This window comes from Petromyzon marinus, chromosome 21, assembly GCF_048934315.1.
Source record: "Petromyzon marinus isolate PM22_M1 ecotype Great Lakes invasive population chromosome 21, UKy_Petmar_22M1.pri1.0, whole genome shotgun sequence".
NCBI classification, from domain to species: Eukaryota; Metazoa; Chordata; class Hyperoartia; order Petromyzontiformes; family Petromyzontidae; genus Petromyzon; species Petromyzon marinus.
In genome coordinates, this window is record NC_133687.1 from 6,340,284 (window position 1) to 6,356,328 (window position 16,045).

General features: G+C 49.7%; 2 protein-coding genes across 3 annotated transcripts; one reads left to right on the top strand and one right to left on the bottom strand.

The window, feature by feature from the left end:
* CEP19 (centrosomal protein 19) lies at positions 1 to 7,871 on the bottom strand. The gene is made up of 4 exons (XM_032958091.2): positions 7,348 to 7,871; positions 4,856 to 4,991; positions 3,061 to 3,164; positions 1 to 2,892 (listed from the first exon to the last, which is right to left on the bottom strand). The coding sequence occupies exons 1-4, from the start codon at positions 7,552 to 7,554 to the stop codon at positions 2,710 to 2,712; spliced, it is 630 nt and encodes a 209-aa protein (XP_032813982.1). The 5' UTR covers positions 7,555 to 7,871; the 3' UTR covers positions 1 to 2,709.
* A 102-nt stretch (positions 7,872 to 7,973) lies between these two features.
* RPL8 (ribosomal protein L8) lies at positions 7,974 to 14,164 on the top strand. Of its 2 annotated transcripts, XM_032958087.2 has the most exons (6): positions 7,974 to 8,075; positions 9,724 to 9,866; positions 10,700 to 10,841; positions 12,285 to 12,503; positions 13,197 to 13,312; positions 13,867 to 14,164. In XM_032958087.2, the coding sequence occupies exons 2-6, from the start codon at positions 9,729 to 9,731 to the stop codon at positions 14,023 to 14,025; spliced, it is 774 nt and encodes a 257-aa protein (XP_032813978.1). In that variant the 5' UTR covers positions 7,974 to 8,075; positions 9,724 to 9,728; the 3' UTR covers positions 14,026 to 14,164. The 2 variants fall into 2 exon arrangements, with proteins under 2 accessions (XP_032813978.1, XP_075924590.1); XM_076068475.1 differs by lacking the exon at positions 7,974 to 8,075.
* The last annotated feature ends 1,881 nt before the right edge of the window (positions 14,165 to 16,045 follow it).

Genomic DNA, 16,045 nt, shown 5'->3' on the forward strand with positions numbered 1-16,045 from the left:
TAAACATTTAGGTTTTATTTTATTGAACTTCACAGTTACTGTATTCTCTGGATCATAAGTCACTTTTCACCCTGTATTTTAAAGAAAAAGTTGGGAGTTCGTCTTTTAATCAGGTTAGCAGCATGCCTGTGTCGACACAGATTTTTGTGTAATATTTTTTTATTGATAATGGGAACAGGTCTGGGGTGATTTTTGTTTATCGGAGTAATCTAGAGAATGCAGCTACACACGTCCTCCTTCATTGGACCCGAAACACAAAAAACAGCCTGGAGCTCATTTTGTTATTCTTTTATTTACTCAAGAAAGCCTCGCAGAGTTCTTCAGGCTGTCTTTAAGAGTCCTGCCCTGTGTTCACAGTCGGGTGCCATTTTGCTGTGTGTAATCACAACTTGAATGTTGCAGTTAACCTTTCAGCATTGAGATGTTTGGTCAATACCATTTACACAGTATATATATTTTTTAGCTGTGGGAGGAACCCACAAACCCAGAGGAAACCCATGCACAACAGAGGGATAACATACCAACTCCACGCGGAAAGGCACCCGAGTCGGGAATCAAACGCAGGCCCTTCATGCAGCGATGTGCAAGTGTTCCCATTGTCCCACCCTGACGCCCAACTCCTGCCAAAATGTTGACAGCCCGTTAGACAGCCTCTAGAGCTCTTGAGGCTGTTAACCCCCCCCGCCCCCCCCCCCCATTTGTCACATAACCTACACGAATTGCACAACTAAAACGTGGTTAGTAGCGCAACTGAAATACAAGGACGGGGTTGAAGAAAAAACTCGTGAAGACTGGTAAGGCGCATAGTGTAATATGCTCAGAAACGTGGACCCTTGAAAAAGGCAGACGCTAAGAGACTGAAACATCTAAGATGTGGGGATTGTGTGCCACCACATGGAGAAAATAATAGAAATAGAAGTGAGGGAGTTTGAGACCTGACTGAGAGAGAAGCCTCTTGAGAACATCTAGACCAGGCAAGCGAGGTGGTTTGGGCACATTTTTGCAAAGTGGACGCCTGATGACGGAGGCTCGGGAAGGAAGTTGGGAAGTTGGCCAAGAGGCAGGAACAGACAAATGCTGCTCGACTTGAATGAAGTGGAAGGATGTGTGGGGGGGGGGAACTTACGGTCACATAGAGAAAAGTTTATGATCAGACGAGATCGAGGGAGATTGGGCCAAACACCGGGCACTTGGCAGACACATCAAGGAGGAAGGTGCTACAGCATCAGTGGATGCTGCCGTGTCTACTTTCAGGTTGCGGAGCAACAAAAATGAGACCCTGGTTTGGAATCGACCTCGTCAACAACACAACCTGAGAGACTGGCTGCACCTCAGAAAACGCCTGTTTAAACTATATGTTTTTAATTTTGTGTATTATAACTGATGTAAACTTGATGCAACTTCCGACAGATTAGCACAGGATCCAACAACATTGCCAATACGGTAGAAATTCGGAGATCGAACGCCCCAGAACTCGAACAATTCGGTGACCCAACACAATTTTCGACCATTTTTTTTGCCCCGGACATCGAACAAAAATTCGGAGGTCGAACAACTTGAAAGAAGCTGCGTGGGCCGAGACGCGTATCCAGGGCGACCGAGACGCGTAACCAGGGCGACCGAGACGCGTATCCAGGGCGACCGAGATGCGTAACCAGGGCGACCGAGACGCGTAACCAGGGCGACCGAGACAAAGGCGAATGACCCAGTTCACGCGTGGCTCTCGCCCAGTGCAGACCCGCCAAAATCATCGTTCCGTTAACTTTTTCCTCACCACCTTCCACTCAAGCCATCCACTCTCCTTACTACAGGTAAAGTGACGTTCAATGTTCATTTATTCTATTAATTATAACTGTTTTTGTACGCTTTTATGTACTGTACTGTATTTTAATATTGTAAACTTTGTGTAAAAATGGCCCATAATAGCATCTTTGGAATGGGGAACCAATTAATACTATTTCCATTCATTCTTATGGGGAAAATTGATTCGGTGTTCGAACACGGTTTTGGAACGAATTAAGTTTGATCTCCGAGGTACCACTGTAATCAGTAGTTACTTTTCAACATTTTTTTTCCCCCCGACACAACTGGATTTGTTGCAGAAACACTCGGTGCAACCTGAAAACACATCGGAGAGCGAGAGGCACCGCACCCCCAAACAGGTGGATTTAGCAGCACGCATTGCTCGCCGAGGCCACCGGCCTCGACAGCCAAATCATGTGACTGCCAAGGGTTGAGAGCCATTGCATGTGCAGCGCGGAGCAGTGGTAGCCCTCGCGCCTCGCGGCAAGGAGTTCCTGCGTGGAGTTTGTCTGTTCTCCTGTCCTGCACGGTTACTAAAACTAAACTGAGCTATTTAGCTCTCTTTCAGAAGCGACCTAGCCACAAATTATAGCCCAATGAAGTGGCTTATGTAGAAATTTATGGCAGCCAAATACTCTTAAATGCATGATTCTAAATGTGGAGGGGAAAAACCGGAGGACCCAGAGAAAAAATTCACGTGACCACGGTGAGAGACACGCAAACTCCAAATACACAGCAGCAGGCGTCGGGGTCGGGATAGAACCCACGACCTCCTGCATACCAGGCGAGGTAGTTAACATCTCCCCACCGCAGATACAGTCATTACGAAACGCATTCGCAAGATAAATCTGCCGATGCTCGATAGAACCGTGCGGGGAGGGGGGGTGGTGGGACACTGGCAACGGCTCAGTCGCTGTCCCACTCGCTGGGTGCAAGCGGCATGAAGTCGCGCGACACGTCGTACTCGTAGCCTGCGTCGCCGGGCTTCAGGCGACGCCGCTCAAAGCCGCGGTCCATCTCGCGCTTGCTCAGCACCAGCGCCGCGTCGCTCACGCCGTTGAGGTCCTCGCCGCACCCGCCCAGCGACTCCTGCCGGCCACGCGGTGACGGTGTGTGAATCCCGTCCATGCGAGCCGATCTGGAGATTCTCGGCAGCTCGGGATCCGACGCGAAAGGAACACTGGCGACAAACTCTGGGCGAACTGCAACGTCTGGAATGCGCATCGGATCGCTGAGTGTGTGTAGGTGTGTGCTCACCCGTATTCTCAGCAGCAGGCGAGTGAGTTGAGTGGTGGACAGCTGTCGGATCAACTCTCCATGTCGCTCACTTTGCCCGAGTCTCTCCACGGTTTGAGGGACATCTAGCTCGCACACACACAACATCAGCATCTTAACAACTCGCTATCATTCCGTTTGTTTACCAAGGACAGCCTCAATGTGCAATTCCAATTGAGTCATTTTCAGGTACTTTGTCAGCATTGGGATATTTGGCCAATGATAGATAACGCTGCAATTTTTTTTCTGATGGGAGGAAACCTCAGAACACGGGAAAAAACCCATGCAGGACAGGAGGACATACAAACTCCACGGAGGAAGGCGCTTGAGTCGGGAATCGAACCCAGGGACTTCTTGCTTGTGATGTGGTGTTGCACGTGCAATGCTCTCGACCCTTCAGAATCAGAATATTTATACTGGAGGAATCCGATAAGCTTTTAAGATATTTTTCAAATATCCAGTAGGGGCAGGTCAGAACGTTGCAACAACACTATACGCAAAACCCTTGACAGTCACATGATCAGCTGTTGAGGCTGGAGTCTTAGGCGAGCAGCTAAATGCGCTTGCTTCTCGACCTGCATGCACGCTCCTGTTGTCGTGGATTTTCTCCATCATTTACAGGAAGTATTGTTGACTCGCTCATAATCCTCAACGTATTCTACTCTTGCGTACAGGCAATATGTTGCGCAGCGAAATGCCAAATGCGAGGTCTGCTCGCCACGAGACGGCTTCATTAGAGGGTTGTCTCGTCTGGCTACGCCTCCGTTGAAGGAGCTCTGACTACAGTGGTTTAATATATGTTCGAACGGTTTGGCCTGCTGGGTCACAATCGTACTACTCTGGCTTTGTGCCTTTAATTTTCCGTGTATGATTCCCAGTGTGGTAACTACATTATCAGCTCGGGGGGTGGGGCAATCGATGAGGTGGAGCCCCAATATTTGCGTTGTCTCGCTGGGTCGCACCCCTAGAGGCTATTATATATCGTGGCTCCTCTTGCCTAGGGGGGCCGTCCATAAATGACATCACGCACCAGGGGGCGGGGGTCAGACAATTGTGACGATGTGTGAGAAGGGGGGGGGTTTAGAAATGTGACGTCACATCAAAATGCGCAACTTTAAATAAATATAGACAACACATTCTACTTAATTAAATAGACTTTTTGATGTTTTCTCCTACAACAGAGTGCAGCGCCACATTAAATACGCACTACGATGACAATAGTTGAAAGCGATTTGAAGCATGTTTTAGATTTTTTTTGGGGGGGGGGGGGGCAGAGCTTTGTGACGTCATATTTGAGAAGGGGGTCTGACTTTTTGTGACGCCGTGTGACGAAGGCGGGAGGGGGGGGGTCAAAAATCGTCCAAAATCGCGTGACGTCATTTATGGACGGCCCATAATCACAATCTTTACTGCTCACGGTCTCGAACATTCAGCGCTGTAGGGACGCTCCATCTCCGCGAAGTTTGTTCTTTAACACTGTTGTTGACAACATATCTCACACGGTGGTGTTCAAGGCGGTTCCAACCGAGGTGGGGGGGGGGGGCAGGGCAAGGCACCCCCAGCCCCCCGACGCTCGTCATTCTGCAGATGACTCCACTCGTGAAGAAGATGTGCGCATCGGCCCGTTGTTGTTGTGCTTTCCGATGCGCTTGCCAATTGTGACCACCGTCGCCTTCGAGGAGGAGGGGGAGGAGTGTCAAAGCCAGGACGAGGTGCGATGTCGAATGAGGAGGGAGGGTGGGGGGGGGGTGTTGTGGTTTTTTTTTTGTACTCTCACCGGAGAATGCGGAGAACGCGCGGAGCGGGACGATTCTGCGACGCACGCGGCCCGAGTCGTGCTCCGCGTAGTCGAGAACGAGCGCGGGGGGGCTCAGCCGCACCCCACAGCGCAGCGGCACGTGGGGGGGCATGGGCTGTGACGGGGTGGGGAGGGCAGAGACATTATTTTTCTTCAAAATCCCCCGTATATAGAGAGCCATAACAGAACGTTGGCGAAAGTGCTGTAAGCGAGCACCTTTCAAGGCTGGCACGGTACACGAGGGAGTGGGTGGCCAGCACCATGCCCGACCGCCTTTGTTCATAGTTCATGAACGAGAAAACATCTTTGTGTCCCCAGTGGCTGTTTTTACACACTGCACCATGTACTCATTTGAGGCTGAGTCGACCTAAGACAGGCCCAGAACCGGATCAGATAATGGCCATTGGTGTTGGCCGTGAGCGCGAATCGAACGCGGGTCACCAGGTTCGCAGTGTAGCGCAGTTAGCTTACTGCAACACTACAGACTGGGGGTGGACACATACAGACACACCTACACTCGTAACACAGCTCAATATTCGTGCACAACACGGTGGCCTTAAACGAAAACATTAAGCAGACGACGTTTCGAGCAATTGTCCTTCATAGCTCTTCACAGCACCAGATAAAGTGGAAAAGAGTTGGATACTTAAACGCACAGTAATGAATGTGCTCAGAATTTTTTTAGGGGTCAATTCATTGTGTGGGGGGGGGGGGGGAGTCACAAGACATCTGGACCACCCTTTCTTTCGGTTTAATGTATATGCAGAGCAACAACTCTACAAAATGGGACCTTTTTGTTGTTGTTGTTGCCAGTATCCAAGTATGAAAAACAACTCTACAACTTGAAAACAACTCTACAACTTCACATTGAAGGTGGCCCAAGTCAGAAGAAGCAGCCGAGGTATTATCGCTGCGACGATGCCTCCTATATTCTTAGTTTTTTCGGTAAAGTCACGTTGAAGAGAAACAACAAAATAACAAAATATATATAAAACAATGACTTTACCGAAAAAACTAAGAATATGAATTACTGCAGTCACGAAAGCTTTAAATCAAAAGATGCCTCCTATACTTGGCATTTGTGTGGCACGTTTGTCACGGTCCGTTCTGGGTATTCCACAGTCGCACACTACTTCTGGAGAGTTTTACATTTCCCATTTGTGCATCAGAGGGCCGTCCATAAATGACGTCACGCACCTAGGGGGGGGTGGGGGGGGTTGTGGGGTCAGACATTTGTGATGATGTGTGACGATGGGGGATGGGGGGGTGTTGAGAAATGTGACGTCACATCAAAATGCGCAACTTTAAATTAATATAGACAACACGTTCTATTTATATTCTTTGTTCTTTCGGTAAAGTCACCACGTAGAAGGGAAACAATAAAATAATAAAAATATAAAACAATACAATTCTCCATAATAAAGGTTGTTTGGGTTAGATCGCGTTATTTATAAATGTGTCGTAACCCTCCACCACCCGACACGGCCAATCAGCAAAAAAAGTGTCACGTTGACAAAAGACAAATAGTTCACTACTTTAGCCCACCGGTGTGTTGAAGAGTGAATCCACAACATTTACAGTTTGAGTACGACGTTTCGCTGGTAATTACATCCAGCATCATCGGGCAATTCTCACGACATTTCGACTGCAACACAAGCAATCATCATCAGGTGTGAAAACCACAGCAAGAAATTTACTTAATTAAATAGACTTTTTAATGTTTTCTCCGACAACATCAGAGTGCAGCGCCACATTAAATACGCACTACAATGACGATAGTTTAAAGCGATTTGAAGCATGTTTTGTATTATTTTGGGGGGGGAGGGGCAGAGCTTTGTGACGTCATATTTCAGGGGGGGTCTGACTTTTTGTGACGGAGTTGGGGGGGGGTCAAAAATCGCGTGACGTCATTTATGGACGGTCCCACAGGCACCCGCTGCTTCTGCTTCCGCCGTGAATTGTGCAGTGGATGCGGGTTCGGGAGGGGGGGGGGGTCTGAGCCATTAGAGAGCTTCGTGAAAGATTAAAAACAAAAGCACCCCAGCCTGGTTACACGGGGGGGGGGGGCCTCTGACCCCCCTTCCAACTTTACACTCCACGCTGTGCGTCCACGCGCCGGCGGATTTGGCTGACGCTTAACGAAGAAGGGTGGCTCCGTTTAACGATAACAGCGCAAATTACTAACGACGTTGACGCTTTAACGCCGTAGGCTTTCGCGACCAATATCATCCATCCATGATAAGAGGTGGGGGTTTTTTGTGTGTGGGTTAGATCGCTTAAATGTGTCGTTAAAACCCGCCCACCACACCGACACGGCCAACTAGTAAGGGTTGTCACGTAAACAGAACGTGCCAATTCGTGGAGGGTTTTAACGACACATTTATATATTTACGCGATCTAACCCCCCCCCCCCCCCAAAAAAAAAAAACCTCTATTTTGGGTGCCGTTGACGCTGATCATTCATTCCTTACCGTCCGCTTGCTTTTCCCAGTCCGTATAGGCGCCAGCACGAAGCTGATTGGTCGAGCCACCCAGGGGTGGGGGTGGGGGAGTCTCACACGTTGCTGGTCACGTGCTCCTTGCCGCGCGCCCATGCGCACTACGAAATGTAAAACGGATGTATCCAGGGGCAACAGATGCCCAATGACGTCACTACAGATGGTGAAACGTGTATTCATTTTTTTTTATAAACATGTTTTTTTTTCTCTCGATCTTTTCGTAACTCGTACGCGGTTAACATATAATTGGTATTTAGTTTTGTAGATACTTTTTAATTATCAAATAAAGCCAATGTTTATTTTTTCAACAAAAGATTTACGACGTCCTGGCTCACGTGGCGAGGGGAAGACGACGTTTACCTGACGTCATGCGGCGCGCACAATAACATTATAACTAACCACAATTATGTTTAAAATACGAGATTTTCACCGTTAAAATATATCCAATTGTTTTTTATAATAAATTATAATTGATTTATAATGTTCAATGAAGGTTGTTGGTGTAAATTGTAATAACATCCGGTTACGGCGCGCGGCTAATGACGTAACTTCCGATCTCGCGAGTCGTGGGAAGTTTGGGAGGGGGGGCTGAGTGGGAGGGGTTCGAGATCTCGCGAGAGGTAGCTGGTGGGGGGGGGGTCACAGGCTCGAAATATCGCGAGATTTCTTACGAGATTCCCTTTCTCCTCGGGGATCTACAGGTAATGGCTGCGTCTTGCCTCGTTCGTCGCCCTCAATCCGTTGTCAATCTCTGCCATCCGCCCCCGTCGGGGCGACGTTTGCGCGCGAATCGCTTGGCAATGGCGAGGGGGGCCTTTCTTCTCGCTCTTGTTTCAGCGATGAGCGATTTTGTACGCGAACCCACTTAACGCGACTTCGTTGTGAGGCCTATGAATGTCGGGCCTGTGTCAGTGAGGCTTCAGTCTTCGTTAGAGCCCGAGTTGTGATTAATCTTTGCACTTTGTGGTTTTGTTTTGGCTGTTAATGGTCTACTGATTTGGTGATAATCGGCTTATTTGATCATTAGTTTTAATAGTGTTCTACCGATAGGCCACGATCGAGCTATCGCTTCATCGATTGTTATGCAGTACTGCACTCTGGTTATAAATGTGTCGATTCTTACTCAAACGCCTGCGACAACATCACTCGGCAGTGCACTAGGTCTCATCGGATGTTATTAAAGCTAAGCGGGGTTTATTCTGAAGAGTACTTGGATGGGCGACTGCCATGCATAACGGTGTTTATAGGTGGCCCACATTAAGTTGTCGGCATGGGAGCGCAGTGCAACAAGTTTTAGTTGTGCAGTACCTCCTATGCGCGCACATACAATGTTCCCCACTCTTTACTGTCCCCGTACTGTTGGTGAATTATTGTTCGTATAACCACCACAGAGAGGCCCTCACCTAGGAGTGAATTGAGACGGTTAATGTACTTGTCCATTGCCTCCGAACTAAAGAGACAAACGAGGCAGAGTGTGTGGTACACATCAGACTGAATTTGAATTCTACATTAAGCGATTGCGTGGTTAGATACCACATGTAAGTACGGCGTGTGCGTACTTGTCCAGGAAAGCCTCGCTCGAAGGGCCCTGTGACATTGGGATATTTTGTACACGAATTCAACCGAGGGCGTTTGCCCGAGTGTCGGAGGACGCTAAAGAACTCGGGAGAAATCGCACCCCGCATCGAACGAGAGGGATTGAAGGCTTTAACAAACAGAAGTCTGTGCACAGATGGATTCAGGAATATTGCTGCACTGGTATTTCCATGCCACCTCGCAGCCCCAAGCATGCACAGGAAATCTCCCATCCCGAGTACTACACTGCTTTGATTTAATGGTCTTTTTTTGCGGTACGCGTGTGTGTGTGTGTGCTTGTTTGTTTGACTGTGTACGTGCATGGGCGGCCTGGCGTGATGTTGACCAGCAATCCCCTCGTGTGCCGTGCCGGCCTTAATAGGTGCTCGCAAACAGCACTTGCCCCGACAGTCTGTTAAGGCTACACGGGGGATGTTGGTCTGTACGTGCGCGTATGTGTGGGGATTGGTGGAGCAGTGCTTAGCAGCCAGTCACGTCTGCGCCCAGATCTCCCGCTTGGTCGACTCGGCACTTAAATTGAGTAACCTGGTGCAGTGTGTATAAACATCCGCACTGAAGAGACTACTACCCAGTGGAAAATCACCTGCACCGTGAGGGGGGGGGGGTCCCCGTTCGTGTGCCAGTGAAAAAAATAGGATATAAAGTCACGACTAAACTTTCTGTGGGCGGGAGGAGGGGGTGAAAATTGTACGGCGATCAAGACTCGTACCTCGCGCCGGTCGTAACAAGCGCTCGCTGCTGCTGTTGTTGTAGGAGCCATGGGGCGCGTGATTCGCAGTCAGCGCAAAGGCGCCGGGTCCGTGTTCCGCGCTCACAACAAACACAAGAAGGGGCCCGCTCGCCTCCGCGCCATCGACTACGCCGAGAGGCACGGATACATCAAGGGCATCGTCAAGGTGGGCACATGGGCTGCTGCACACTCCACATTAACGCAACCGCACTAGATACTCCACAAACGCATGCACCAAGTGCAGTTTTCCCGGCCACGCGAAGTTAGGAAGGTGCACTGCCGACAGGACACAGACCCAGGTGTTAGGGGTTGACTAATTTAAATGACTGGCAGATCCACACCACCTTGTGCTCCTCGCTGTATTTTAGTTGCCTGGCGCTCTGTTCGCTGTTGTGAGCGTCGCTCGTTCGCCCTCTGTTGTTGCTCGAGGGCGACATCCTCCCAACTACCCAGTAGCGTCCTTCACGAGCCACTACACCAACACCACCGCGCACAACCACAGTGCAAACCCCAATTAGTCTTACAGTGCCCAACACGCACCGTAATTAATACACCACTAATACTAGCACACGGCATATTTCCACACGGCGAGGGTAAGGCTTCTCACTGATGGTGATATGCTGTCACTCAGTGGTGCTATGAGGTGGAAGCCTGAAGGAGTTAGTGCCGTGCAGCAAATAGGTTTACACCTGTCCCCTCCACTGTAAGTAAATCAAGTTTGGAAAAAACTATACATGAGGACATGTGATGCTTTCCTTAACGCTTTTGTCTTCAGAAGTTTTTCACTGGCAGTACAGAAGCCTACAGGTAGCTGTTGGGAAAAATGTCTTTACAAATATTCAATTAATCCTTATAGCACTATATTTCGGCTAAACCCCTTTTATCAGGGTTGCCTGATTGAATAGGACAAGTCCCTAATAGCAGCAGAACTTTACACTCACGTTTTAAATCGTCGTTGTAAAGTGTTTTAAAGCTGTAAATATGTGTGTCTGACCAAAGGACATAATCCACGACCCTGGCCGCGGAGCTCCCCTGGCTAAGGTCATGTTCCGGGACCCGTACCGCTTCAAGAAGCGCACGGAGCTCTTCATCGCGGCCGAGGGCATCCACACGGGGCAGTTTGTCTACTGCGGCAAGAAGGGTACGGCCTCGCCACAACACTCACCACGACACTCACCCGACCACTCGCTCTCCACTCATGACTCACTTTAACTACTCCCCACGACGTTCACTATACTACTTCACCACAATGCTCACGAAACCGCTCGCTGTGCAACTCACCCTGTCACTCATTCCACTGCTCGTCAAAAGGCTCAATATACCACTCGTCACGAGGCTTGCTATATCACTCATCACGACGCTCACCTCACTACTCACCCCTCAGCTCACCTCACTAATTTCACGTCTCTAAATACCATGATGCTGTACGTATTCGGATAAACTTGACTTTCACCCACACTGGGATGCTGATGGTGGCGCATTCAATTGCACGTTTGTGCAAATAAAATTTTACCATACATTGTGGCGCTACGAGGAGACGAGAATGTATGCATTTTGAACTTCTTTCGCACCGTACGTAGCCAACCGTGCTAAGCGTAGGTCCGATTTTGTGACGGTAGTTCTCACCCTATAGTCGAAGTAGCAGTCCCAGCCCTGTAATATACGTGTTGCCCACTAGCCCAGCTGAGCATGGTCACTCTTAAGAAGAGTTACATCAGTAGCTTTAGTAAATTGGGTTGTCGTTTGGTCCACCAGTTAGCCCAGCTGGGTGGGCAGTATGGGGTCTGTGATTGGTGGACGCTGTCAGCACAGTGGTTACTGTGGATGTGATGGACGCTGGTGGGCTCTATGAATGGGGTTGTTATTGTGCTTGGGTTGGTTACGTCTGTTCTGTTAATGTGATGGCAACTGTTCGATTCCCGTTTACGGCCAACACAGCGGCGAATATCTGAACCGGTCCTGGTCTTCCCCTAGATCGACTCAAGATTAAATGAGTACTCGGTGTGTGTGTTGTGTAAACATCAACACTGGGGAGACAAAGACGGCTGGGCGTGGTGTTGTCCACCCAGCCCCCTGTGTGCTGTCTCGGCCTTTATAGGTGCTCGCTAACGGCACTTGCCCATTTGATCTTTATGGTGGTACCCCGGGGTACCAAATAATACAAAATGGCCAAGGCAATTAGACATTTTATTTCTGGGACACTATTTTTTTCAGGGGTGTACTTAACTCCGCGACTGAGGTACCAATTAATCCGAAATCAGTGATACTCCGCAATGTCGAAATGCAGTGAGGACGATTGCGCTGAAACCCTGAACACTCGTACGCACCATAGTGCATCGTGTACAGCTCGTCGAGATGAGTCGATTGCCACATCGCCGACCATCAACAGACTAAAAATGACTGCATCACGGACATTATGCCATGAGGGTCATTTGGGCTTATATGGAAGATATTTGTCTTGGGTGGTAATTGTGAATGTGATGGTTTCTCTGAATATAGTTGACACTAAATGCGGTGAGTACTGTGACTAATGGTGGTTATTGTGAATGCGGTGATTACTGTGGTTGTTTCTTGCCACCTGTAGCCCAGCTAAGTGTGGGGAACGTGCTGCCTGTGGGCGTGATGCCCGAGGGCACCATCGTGTGCTGCGTGGAGGAGAAGAGCGGAGACCGGGGGAAGTTGGCACGCGCCTCAGGGAACTACGCCACCGTTATCTCACACAACCCCGACACGCACAAGTCCCGCGTGAAGCTGCCCTCGGGCGCCAAGAAGGTCATCTCCTCCGCCAACCGCGCCGTCGTGGGTACGTGACACTAGCGGGGGGGTGGTGGCTGGTGGGATGTGCACGGAGCGAGGTGTTTGTGGGGTTTGTGGGTACTAGGTTTTGTTTATGTGATGTCTTATGCGTGTGCCGGTTGTGTGCGTGGGGAGCGGTAGTGTAGCAGTTAGTGCGCCGCACTACAAGTCCGGCGACACGAGTTCGAATCCCACTCACGACCAACACAAGTGGCGATTATCATAACAAGTTCTGGGCCTCTCCTAGGTCGACTGAGCCTCAAACGAGTCCTTGGTACGGTGTGTAGACATTGCCACTTGGGAGACAGTCGGCCGGGCGTGTTGCTGGCTACCCACCCCCTCATGCTGTGCCGGCCTTCATAGGTGCTCACAAACAACTTGCCCCAAAAGTTTAAGGCTGTATGAGGGATTTTTGTCTTTGTAGTGAGTGTGGTGTCTTTTTTCATGTCTGTGTAGAGTGTGTAGATGCGTGTGTATGGGTACGTGTGTGTGTGTTTGTGTCTCAAAATTGAATCTTACATCAACGGTCCTTACCTGAAATAAATTGTGACCTCTGTTATGGTATGTGTACTGTGTGGTGCGTATTTTGTGTCGTCTGATTTGGGGTGTGATGTGTGTGGCAAGTCCGTGTTGCAGTGTCACTGATGATGTCTAATATGATGGGTGTTTTGTGGTGTGGTCTCCGTTGTGTTGCGTCCAGGTGTTGTGGCTGGGGGTGGTCGCATTGACAAGCCGATCCTGAAGGCCGGTCGGGCCTACCACAAGTACAAGGCCAAGAGGAACTGCTGGCCTCGCGTGAGGGGTGTGGCCATGAACGTACGTACTTGCACACGAGCACTCGTGCACATGCGCATTGAAACACAAGCACAATCACTTGCATATACATTCGTATATACAAACACGTGAGTACACATACAAAAATCCCCAGTTTAGCCTTAATAGACTGGGGGCAAGTGCTGTTAGTGAACACCTTTGCAGGCCGACACCACGCCCAGCCGCCTTTATCTCCCCATTGGCGATGTTTACACACCATACAAGGTACTCCAATTAGCAGGGTTGGCTAGGTATGCTGCCACAAGTTCAACATACGTACTCAATTTAGTCTGAGTTAACTTAGGGGAGGTCCAGAACCGATTCGAACTCGGGTCGCCGGGTTCGTAGCACAGTGCGCTAACCTTTGCAATCCCGCTCCCCACTGTCACATGTGAGCACATTCTCAAGTCAGTGCGGAAACGAACACGCTGAACGCGGCTGAAGTATCAAATGATTTATGTAACAGCCAAAATAAAAATGTTCAATTCAATATTGGTTGGTTGTTTACCAAACCATCGATCTGTGCTCACTCACGCTTGCATTGTCCACCACCACAGCCCGTGGAGCATCCATTCGGTGGAGGAAACCACCAGCACATTGGCAAGCCGTCCACCATCCGCAGGGACGCGCCGGCGGGTCGCAAAGTGGGTCTCATCGCTGCACGGCGCACAGGTCGACTCCGCGGAACCAAGGTGGTGCTGGACAAGGAGAGCTAAGCGCCACCGCCATGCGACCGTGTGCCGGCGGGACAGTCCACGCGACCGCCAGCATGACCACCGTCACGGTCACCGCCGGCATTTGCGTGCGTCTGCATGTGGTGCCGTCAATAAAGACTTCCACGTTTTTGGAAAAGAAGAGTGCTTGAGTGGTGTGGTGTTCTTTGTGGGTTTCTGGTGGTGGTGTTGGTGTTGGGGCTAGTACAGAGGTCGGCAACCAAAACAACAAGAAGAGGATTTTTTTTCAAATTCGGTAAAAGCTATTTCAAGAGCCGCAATGCATGTGAATACAAGACGGTCCTTAACGTCGCTCAAGTCTTTATAGAGCAGCATGTAGCTCTGGATCTGTAAGTTGCCGACCCTGGGCTAGTGTCTAGATATGGAGAGCGGTGGTGCAGGGGTTAGCGTGCTACACTACAAACCCGGCGTCATGAGTTGGATTCCTCATGCACAACACTCGTGATGACTTTGAACCAGTCCTGGGACTCCCCTAGGCTTGACCGGTCTCAAATGAGTACCTGATGCAATGTATAAACTTCACCATTCGACAGTCATATGTAGTGCTAACCACCCTAATGTGTGCCTTGGCCGGCTTTTATAGGTGTTTGCTAACGGCACTTCCCTCGACAGTACGCGAAGGCTATAACATGGGGATCTTGGTGTTTAAATGTGAGTGATAATGTGCGGATAGAAGGATCTATTCACTGTTGGATTTCACGAAGCTGTCACCACCCCCAAATCCTGAATTTCAAGAGTCCGTCTAGCTCCAAATATACTTTTGTAATAGCATTTTCTCAGTCCACTGCAGGATGAAGGCCTCTCCATGCTGCGTCAGTCGGGTCTTTTTTTACCACACACCACATGGTGTGGGTTGGCAACGGATGGGGGTCCAGGTTCTGTTCGGACATCGTCGCTGCTGATTGTCGTGACTTGGAATTGAACTCCCGATTTGTGGGTTCAAAGTTCAGTGCGCTCAACTTCGCTGGCGCACACCAGTAAGAGTACACGGGTGACTCGCGTCTGTGTGTTCCTACAATGTAACAGCAACATGCTAATTCGCTCAAATAAAAACGTTGATCTATTCGGGCGATACTCCCTGCTACGACATGGATTGGATAAATGCGCATTGACCAAGAAAATGTAACGATCCGTGTGAACTACAAAAGAGGCCGGAAGATATGCAGGCTTGTAATTTACACAGGGGACGGGGATTCGAGAAAGGCAACCTTTTATTTGTGGCACACCACGAGAAGGGGACTAGAGGCAGAAGAGTAGGAAATGGGAATGGAAGTCTTAAGACTGACAAAGTGGGGGGGGGGGGGTGGCACAAGACGAGCATCAGGAAAGAGCCGCTGGGGGAACGAGGAGAATGAATGACGTTGGGGAATGAGAGGGAGAATCGGGAAGTGAGCTTGCACCGGACAGCGTCGGTTTTCACAGTGGGCGGGGCGAGTGGAGGGATTTACAATGGGGCTGGTCACACGACCAGCCCCATATATATACATATACGGGAGGTTTGATCCCATTTAGAGACACCGATGCGTTAGAGACGTTGCGTGCGAATGGGCTCGGACGCAATGGTTCGCCCAGCAGGTGCGATGGTCGTGATTGACGACGGAGCAGCAAGCCAATATGTGGCGAAACGACCCAAGAAGGACGTTCGACCAAAGGGAGATTTAGAGCGATGAATTAGGCTCGTGCGTGCAGGAGCGAGATTGATTAATTGCAGGGTCATGGGAGATAGCGAGGTCATTCACCCAGCAGTGGATCGATCGTGGCTGATGTCGATTGATTGCTAGCCAGCGGTGGTGGGGAGGAGGAGGGAAGGGAATGAATGTCGAGTCGCAGTCGTTTGCGACTTCGCAATAGCCAACCCATTATCAGTGCCCTGCCTTATTTACAGACCAATTGAGACCTTACAGGTCAGCCCGTGCCCCTTGTAAATCTCAACGTTCATCCTACAAAGGCCCACGACAAGCGAGAAACACAAATAGACAAACATTTGTGTTGCCCATATTTG